Here is a 9217-nt window from a genome sequence, read left to right as displayed (position 1 = left end):
CGCTCCGACATGAACGGCCACTGCAACAGGAAGGTCAGCGACGCCGAGGAGGAGTTACACTGCAACAACTTCGGCGACCTCATCGTAGACACCAAGAAGTCCGCCGTGCACCACAAGCACGAGACGTCCCGCAAAGAAGCCGAGGACATGTCCCGCTTACCTGCGCTGGAGGCCGCCTACTCCAGCATCCTGCGGGAGCTCGGGGAGGACACGGACCGGCAGGGGCTGCTGCGCACGCCGCTGCGCGCCGCCAAGGCCATGCAGTTTCTCACCAAGGGCTACCACGAGACCATCGACGGTGAGTCAACAGGTTCATCTCCGCGGGCTTTACACTGGAAGATGCTCTTGTTTAATTATAAGACAGCCATTAATGTGATGTGGTCCCTCTTTCTTATTTCTTATCTTATTATCGATTAAATGAGAAAGATCAAATGTTGAGTGAAAATATAAAACCCCTGCACACTGTCATGCATGGTAGTTTGTGTTGGTGAAATTAGCATTGGATTGCATTAATCTGGTCAAGGTGTTTCTAAGGATTTGAAGCAACACACATACAACCGAAAAAGTATACTTTCCAGAAACGTGAACATTTGTAGTCAAGTATCATTTTTGGCAGGGCTACTGACTATAATTATTCCTACATGTGTTAGATTACAGCAGCTATAAAAGATGTCGTGAGTTTAGAGCTGCAACAATTAGCTGATTAATCAGTTAGTCAATCTACAGAAAATAGAGTGGCAACAACTGTGTTAGTCGATGAATCCTTTATGTTATTTTTTCAGCAAAAAATGCCAAACGTTAAGTAGTTCCAGCTTCACAAATGAGAAGATTTTCTGGTTTTCTATGATAGTACTGTATATTGAATATATTTGGGGTTTGGACAGTTGATGGGACATTTGAGGATGTCCTCTTGATGGACATTATTCTCTATTTTCTAACATTTATGTGGATGATATTTCTTAAAGTGTGTGTATATGTGTGTGCCCCCAGACATCTTAAACAACGCCATATTTGATGAAGATCATGATGAGATGGTGATTGTGAAGGACATAGACATGTTTTCACTGTGCGAACATCACCTGGTGCCCTTTTTTGGCAAGGTAAGTCTATGTGTGTGTGTGTGTGTGTGTGTGTGTGTGTGTCAGTCATAAGGGATTTTAAGACAATGCACATGGAGTGTTTCTGGGTTGAAAGCGGATATTAAATTGATCTTAAAAACAAATAAGTGACCTGAAACACTGTATTTGTGCAAGCTTGTGGATGTGGACTGTCCTGTGTTTTCTGCTTGTCAGCTGATGTGTGTCTCTAAGCATTATAAGGTCAGCATTTAATTGCTAATAATTACAATCATTTGCTCTGATCATGTCACCTCGGCTCTCACTGGCTGCCACCTCTCTCCAGGTTCACATCGGGTACATTCCCAACAAAAAAGTGGTGGGACTGAGCAAGTTGGCAAGGTAATTCAGCACACACACACACACACACACACACACACACACACACACACACTCACTCACTCACTCATATCATACTCTTTTTGCTGTCACTCTGGCTGTATGTTTCTGGTGTTAATGCCGGCTGGCTGCGTTCTTCTGTTATCTCAGTGCATTGACCTGGAGGCTTAAGTCTAAGCCCAGTGGCCATCATCTAGTCCCCTCATCAAGCACACTCACAGACACGAATCTAAACTCTATCCGCTCTCGAGCCATGAGAAAATCCCTTCGGTCCTGTGGGAATCAGCAGTTATTTTCACAGCCTCTCTGTCTGTCTCCTTCTCTCCCTTTCCTAAAATATCACACCGTCTCTGAACATACAAAGCCAGAATAACAGTAGCAGAGTCACTGGGTTTTTAGACAGACTTGCTGTTGTTGAATCTTGCACGACAGATTCAGAATATTCTGTAGGGTGAATCATTCACAGATGAAGGGCCTGTACAGTTGGATGGCCAGAGAAGAGGCCGGGGGTCACGGACTGATGCCAGTCTGTGTTTATCAAAAGATTAATCATTATTACGCCTGATCTTTAATCGGTGTTCTGGTTTCTGCAGGATTGTGGAGATTTTCAGTCGGAGGCTTCAAGGTGGGCGACCAAAGATATTATGCAATATAAATAGGCTTCAATCACAGCACTTTTCTTCTAGTTTACCCAATAATTTGAATGAAGTCTGGTGTTATCATTTTAACATTTTGTTTCTTTCAAGTTCAAGAGCGTCTGACCAAGCAGATTGCCATGGGAATAGCAGAGGCCCTGCAGCCAAAAGGTGTAGCTGTGGTTATTGAAGCAGCGTAAGTACACACACACACACACCACCTTCATCATTATCATCATCTGTATGATTTAAAACTGCCCTAATGCCTCACAGGCAAAATGTAAAAAGGTCACGTTTCCTCAAAGCCAATTCCTCACTCCATCATGAAGGTTGTTCCAATGCTCTTATTTCTGCTCTGAGGAGACATGAGCGAGGATACACGAGACCGACACACCCCTTTATTGGACATCTGTTAGTTACTGATCTGAAACTGCATCACATCACTGCAGTTTTATACGGAAATTGAAAAATAACAGAGCCAATTCAAGTATAGTACTCCTAGCTTTTCGATGTTGTTTTCTAATTCACCATCTAGTTGAAAGTAATGTATCTGTGTGCTCTTATTTTCCCTTTTACTCTATATCATGGATAATATCATAGTCAGGGAGAGAAGGAGACTCTCGTGAGAGGCTGAAAGTCCGTACTTGGTCTGGTTGTAGCAGAAGCTTTTGGTTGTTAGATATTAACTAATTTTAGCAAACCTAAGCTAAATGATTGTCTATGATGGACAGTTCGCTAACTTTATGACTCTTGTCCACTTACACTCACACTGTCACTTGTGCTCAACAGAAGTTGCATTGTCTCACTTTAAAAGAGTATGCGCCGATTTAGCATTGCCCTCCTACTAATGTAGCCTCAAGCAGAGCTGAGGAGCGGCTACACAGGTCAATGCTGGTAACTCCTCACCGACAGATTTTTCTAATTTTCAAACTTGTAGTCTTCAGCCCCAACTGACACTGACTTTATACAACTTTTTTTCACATATACCTGTACACAGACTTTGATGTGTGGAGTTTCCCTTTAAACACGTTCTTTAGGTCAAAGACTTTCCTCAATGCATGTCTGCTGCAAATCTGAGCCATGTGTGTTTATGTGTGTGTTTGCAGGCACATGTGCATGGTCATGCGTGGCGTCCAGAAGATGAACAGCCGCACAGTGACAAGCACCATGTTGGGAGTTTACCTAGAGGACCCCAAAACCCGGGAGGAGTTCCTGACTCTTTCACATCACGCCTAAGAAATGTCATACACCATTCACTCCCAAGCTTCTGTATACAGTAGCACACAGAAACTCTAGAATAGCAGCAAACACACGAACCAATAGCAGGAAACATAAAGCTGCTGTGTGATGCAGGATCCAAGCCAACTCTGGAGCTCACCTCAATACGCTGAAGCCTGATAGATTTCAGTCCTGCTGCTGAAATCCATCATTTGAAATCACTGTGAACATAACAGGAAATATAAGACTCGCATTCTTGGTGCCTTCGGTAGATATTTTAAAGCCTTACATGGCAATATTGTTGTTATAAAGTATGAAACCTGAGTGCAATGTTGTAACGTGACCATACTTAAGATTTTCTGGGTTTTTTTAAATTGGGAAATTCATTGGTGCTTTTGCAAAATGGTATGCCTAAACTTTTCCTTGCTTTATTATCATATTTAGAATCCACTAATTTTAATAATTTAACAAACTGTGTGTCATTTATAAATACATTTATAAAGTCTTTGTAATATATATGACATTTTTAAGACACAAATTATTATATCTGTTGTCCAAAGAGTAGAATAAATGATCACTGTAACATGTATGTTGGAGATTCCTTGCTTAAATAAAATGACAGAAACATTATGAAAGTTGTCAACTTTTCTTTGTGTACATTAATAAGAGACAACAGCTGAGGAAACATTGACTGTGTCTCAGTTTCATACTACAAACCAATTCTAATAGATTTTGAGTATGTAGTGTGGAAAAGTGAAAGATTAAGTGTAACTAAAGACAAAGTCTACAGCCATGCTAGTGGTTCTGAGGCTGTACTTAGACACAGCAGTGGTTTGAGCTATATAGTAATGTCATCATGCTAACATGCTCATAATGATGATGCTAACATGCATACATGACCAACAGACAGACAATGCCCTCCTAAAAAGTTTAAATCTGCATATTTAGTAAAAAAAAGCTGAAGTTCTTGTATACAAACTGCAGAAACAGTATATATAGTATATAATGCATTCTGTATACTATTAGTATGTAGTATGGACTTGGGACACAGCTATTAAATTGATCCTCGTATATATTTTTGCATCACTGTTGGACATCATCCACATGACATGAGCATTGAAGGCTCTAGGAGTTGGCTGTTTAACAGGTATAAACTGGGATATCATACAAATGTCCCTGAATGCACCACAGCACAGAACAACAGGAGCAAAAGGGCAGTGATATAACAAGCAAACTAGAGGATCCAGAATTACATAACCAGTTATAGTTGAAGTCACTTCTAACCAAAGTAGATTGTTTTTTATTTCAGATGTATTACTTGCTAAACTGGCTTGAACATCTGGCTCATCTGCTACAGCCAAACATTACCTGCTGTATATTACCTGCATTAGCTGGTGACTGGTGCTGTTTTTGTACTGTGGTGCAGCATAAATCAATAATGAGACATAAAAGCAAGTGTGCGCACGTGTGGTTGAAGGCCTGAGGGAGAGCAAGGCCTTTAAATATCAAAAGGAGGAGCCTTTCGTCAGACAACCTGTGAACTATAACCTCTATCTCTGACAGCAACCAAATATGATTATGTAAGAGTAAACCAATTATTACAGGCACACAGGACAAACACGGGTATGTTGTGCGTAAAAGGCTAAGATTGTACCCTTTATGGCTTCAGGCAGAGGTACAAAATAATCCTGTCAAATGTCCTCACACTGAATGCTTTAATTCACTCAAAAAAATCGATATATTACACACAGAAATCAATTTCAAAAAGCAAAAAAATCCAAGTCAAAGTATTGAATTTAAAATATACAACAAAATGTAGAAGCCTCGACTTGAGAAACAGGTGATAACTGGTGGGGAATTTGGAGGCAACAATGCTTCCCTGTGTATGGCCACTGTAATAGTTCCAGTGGCATTATAAAATAAGAGGACAAAGCCACCTCCAAATCTCTCTCTTTCACGTAGGTGGGAATAAAAACAGTTAAACGTTATAGGTATAGGACAATGTACTGAAAATGTGACAAGAGGACAAACATGCACATCAGTCTCATCCTCATCTGTTATTCACTCGTAGAACTGTTCTCTGATCAGCACGCTGTCACACGGATGTCTGTTTGTAGTTCTTGGTGTCCAAAACCTTCTTCCCACACATTGCACAGATTCCTGGAGAGACAAAAAGGGAGGAAAGAAAGAGAAAAGCAAAAACAAAATTATCACTATTAACGTTTTTGCTTTTTTCTAACTAACCAAGGGTCTAAGGATAGAGGGAGTCTCATATTGTACAGATTGTCTGAGACATTATACAGGAAATATACTTGACTTGCACAACAGTAAGTTTCTATAGTGTGCTGACAGATTTTTGAACCCTGTGAAAATGAATGGAAACCAATGGGTGCCTGGAAAGAAAACACAGCAGCATGATTTGCAAAATGACCAGTTGTGAAGTAAAATTTGGGGACAGTTTGTTGGAGTTCTCCAACATCATTGTCATGTTTGTGGAACAATCCGGTAATGAAGCCATTCTGCCCTGCACTTGGACCTGCCCTTCACTTGTTTATACAGTTTATTGTGTGCCCACTGCAGCTTTATCTGTCCTGATGTTCTGCAGCTGAGACTGTACGCTTCAAGGATCATCAAGATTTGCTTTTTGAAATGCCCATTTATTTGGATTTCATCACTCATTAGACACTGTGCTGGTGCCAGCCAACATACTACATTCAAACAAAACTATAAAATGTAACTGAACCTCTTGATTCTGTCAGCAGAATCAATGTTCAGCTTGATTTATGCATGACTACTCCTCAATATTGTTCACTAATGTTGAAGAGTATTTTTCACTTACTTCTAGTAGTATCCAGCAATGCAGATACTGTAGCTTCAACGACAACATCTCTTTCCAAAAACAGTGTCCCTGTTCATCTGGATAATCCACAGACCTCCCTGTCATCAGTTTTCTTTGGAACTACTTTCCACTGAAGAAATAGTACCTGATCACAGAGAGGTGTGTGGATTTTACAGGGTAACTGGGACATTGAAATCTCAGAGACAAAAGTCTCAAAACCTAGCCACATTAACACAAAACTATCTGCATTGCTACATACAAGAGAAGGTAAATGAGAAGACATATTTTTCTTATTTGCAATTTAGGTGAACAACCATTGAAAGTGATCTGTTTGTCACCGGGGATGACACAGATATTTTCAGACTAAAATCTGGTATTCTCAGTGACGAAACAGTGTGAAGTCATCCCTATAAAGACGCTGCCCCATTTTCAAACTCGTCTCTGTTATACTAGCCTTGGTCAGACAATGCATTTTCCCACAGAAAGTTTGTTTAATCTGAGCAAAAATCTCAAACATCATAATATGGTTTCCTGTCCATATTCTTTGTTAAACAGGTCACTACAACTATATTGGACAGTAACATACAGGCATGTTGTTATTCTAACTAAGATTCCATGAGTCTTAGCCATAACATGGCACTGGAGCAACATAATTTTTCTCAGTATGGAGTCCAGTGTGAGTGAGTTTATACCTTTCTTGTATGCACAGCCCTGACAGTAGTGTGATCCAGACTGATGAACTGAGCTCTTGCAGATCCTGCAGGTAGCAAAGCCCGTTTTGCTGTAAGGGTCAAACCTGAGAGGGACAAATGAATGTGCTAATTGTTAATGATAATATGATAGAGTACTTTTGTGTGACTTCCTGACGATAAAGACTATGAATACTGGGGGATATTCCCTCACAAACAAAGGGATGAATCACGTCAAATAACACTTTGATTTCAAGTCGAGCTTTAGCGAGCCACTAACCTGGCTTTCTTAGAGGTCAGGATCTTGTTTTCATTCAGCTTACGCCCACCACCCTCTGAGTGAAAGAAGCAGAAGGAACTCCATTAAACATCATCATCTAAGTAACATAGCATTATAGTATGTCACGATTAAAAGAAAGATAGAAATCACAAATAGAATAAAATGTTTTTTTGGTATTTTCTGACAATGTTTGGAATATAAGATCAATTAACTGAAAAACTAATCAACAGATCAATAATAACGAAAATAGTGGAAGCCCAAGTACACTGATGACGTGTATGTAATTGGGAAATCTGAACTCTTGATTGAAAAATAAGCAGTGTATTTGTGGAATTATTTTTCAGTGATTAAAAGACACGAAGCTGTTTTAGAAGAGACAGTACGACATTTGATATTGTTTCTTTTTAAGAGTTTGATGGTTAAAAACACATTTCTTTCTTCAAGCCTAAAACTGATCACATGGAAGAGCACGTACAAAGTGGCCTTGAAAAGATGGCTTCTCAGTAATTTCCAGCCTGATTTATATTATGAAGAGAGCTTAGGGTATGTAGGCTTTGCCACTCCGCCATTATGTGTTTGTTGGTGTCGAGTGAAATAAATTCTAAAACCTGACACCAATGCAGCCATCACATATGAACTAGCTACGGTTTATGCACATAGAAATAGTTACCGACAAAACCAAATTTTCACTGAATGTGTCCTCACCTGTTGTATTCCGTGCTCCATCCTTCCAGGTGTCAGGTGTAATGACTTTACCAAGCTTCTTCTCGCCTGAAATAACACATTACACAAAATTCGTTATTAGATTAAAGTCTAAGGGGCAAGGTCGTTGTCCATAAACCAATACAACGATGAGGAGATTAATGTCAATAGTTAGCATAACATAACGTTAGCTTTAGAATAATCTCCAGCCTTCGCTAACAGCACAAATGTATGTTAGATTTGAAGATAGAAAGCATCTGAACAGTGTGATACGTACACTTTTCACAAACCATCGTTCCGCTATGACTGTTAAATCCGACACTTTTCGACGGTTAGTCAAAATAAAATAAAAATGCTAGCTAGATCTTAGCTTGCTGGGTTAATGTTTGTAAACTTCCGGTCATTTTTTTCCCCTTTCTCGAATTCGCAACAGATTGATTGGTCAAAAACCATAACAATCTCAATTCCATTGGCTGATACTACCACACGTCACTGAAGGTCCCGGTAAACGTCCCTGGCCGTCGGTGATTGGCTAGAGGATGGCTTTGGCACATCTGTAAAGATACCTACAAAGTAATACTTCCTGTTTGCTGCAGACTCGTAATTTTTCTTCAAAATAGAAGTCAGCTGAAGGCGGTAATTACTCTTCTATTGGTTACGTCCTAATTCTAGGTGTACATGATATGAGAGTCTTTGAGAGCAAAATAAATACATCATGTGTTACTTAAAAAATGTATAAGGAGAAAGACTGAGAAAATGATAGAGATTTTTAAATTGTACAATTTGTTTTAATAATGGGAAAATACCACATACATGATACATGATAGAACTTGAACATATCATTAAATATATCCTTAAAAAGAACAGACTTACTTTAGTACACTGGTGCACATTATAAATGTCATGAATATCATTACGAATAATTACTCTTGGATGGCATAAACAATAAAGTGTATATGTACCTGACAAACTCACAATGACACCCCCCCCCCCCCAGAACACAAACACAAGCTATACGTTATATTAACGTACATCACCCCTGTCCCCCCTGCGTTACATTAACGCACCCACCCCCTACTGGACACTTTATCTGGACACTTTACTTTATTCTGGTCAAAACTGCACTGTTTGTTATTTGCACTGTTTGTTATTTATCTTGTTTTATTTTTTATTTTTATTCTATTTTACTTTTTATATTCTACTTATTTGTTATCGAATCAATAGCACCTTCAGACCACAGCAAATTCCTTGTAATGTATGTTACTTGGCAATAAACAGTTTCTGATTCTGATTCTGATTCTACAGTGTGTATACCTAATCAATTGTATTATTACATTAAATAGTATTCTCTTGTTCATATAGTATTCTCTTGTTGAAATAGTGACCTTTATTGTGTAGTC

General features: G+C 39.2%; 2 protein-coding genes across 2 annotated transcripts; one reads left to right on the top strand and one right to left on the bottom strand.

Annotated features, from left to right (window-relative positions):
• On the top strand, positions 1–3325 carry gch2 (GTP cyclohydrolase 2). Its single transcript, XM_070927258.1, has 6 exons — positions 1–298; positions 991–1100; positions 1402–1457; positions 2048–2079; positions 2201–2285; positions 3196–3325. Exons 1-6 carry the CDS (start codon positions 10–12, stop codon positions 3323–3325), a joined length of 702 nt encoding a protein of 233 aa, XP_070783359.1. The 5' UTR covers positions 1–9.
• A 1692-nt stretch (positions 3326–5017) lies between these two features.
• Positions 5018–8211, bottom strand: cript (cysteine-rich PDZ-binding protein). Its single transcript, XM_070927342.1, has 5 exons — positions 8095–8211; positions 7821–7886; positions 7116–7170; positions 6839–6942; positions 5018–5467 (listed from the first exon to the last, which is right to left on the bottom strand). Exons 1-5 carry the CDS (start codon positions 8108–8110, stop codon positions 5403–5405), a joined length of 306 nt encoding a protein of 101 aa, XP_070783443.1. The 5' UTR covers positions 8111–8211; the 3' UTR covers positions 5018–5402.
• Between the last annotated feature and the right edge of the window lie 1006 nt (positions 8212–9217).

This window comes from Enoplosus armatus, chromosome 20, assembly GCF_043641665.1.
Source record: "Enoplosus armatus isolate fEnoArm2 chromosome 20, fEnoArm2.hap1, whole genome shotgun sequence".
In the NCBI taxonomy this organism is placed as follows: domain Eukaryota; kingdom Metazoa; phylum Chordata; class Actinopteri; order Centrarchiformes; family Enoplosidae; genus Enoplosus; species Enoplosus armatus.
Note: the sequence above shows the minus strand (reverse complement) of the source record. Positions and strands in the feature narration are given on the sequence as shown.

Excerpts from the sequence above, each read along its gene's own strand:
- cript (XM_070927342.1), bottom strand. Across the intron at positions 7,171-7,820 it reads TGGAGCACGGAATACAACAG|AGGGTGGTGGGCGTAAGCTG; the intron begins GTGAGGACACAT and ends TCTTTCACTCAG. Across the intron at positions 6,943-7,115 it reads CTGACCTCTAAGAAAGCCAG|GTTTGACCCTTACAGCAAAA; the intron begins GTTAGTGGCTCG and ends TGTCCCTCTCAG.
- gch2 (XM_070927258.1), top strand. The coding sequence starts at position 10 with ATGAACGGCCACTGCAACAGGAAGGTCAGCGACGCCGAGGAGGAGTTA. Across the intron at positions 1,101-1,401 it reads TGGTGCCCTTTTTTGGCAAG|GTTCACATCGGGTACATTCC; the intron begins GTAAGTCTATGT and ends ACCTCTCTCCAG. Across the intron at positions 2,286-3,195 it reads GCTGTGGTTATTGAAGCAGC|GCACATGTGCATGGTCATGC; the intron begins GTAAGTACACAC and ends GTGTGTTTGCAG.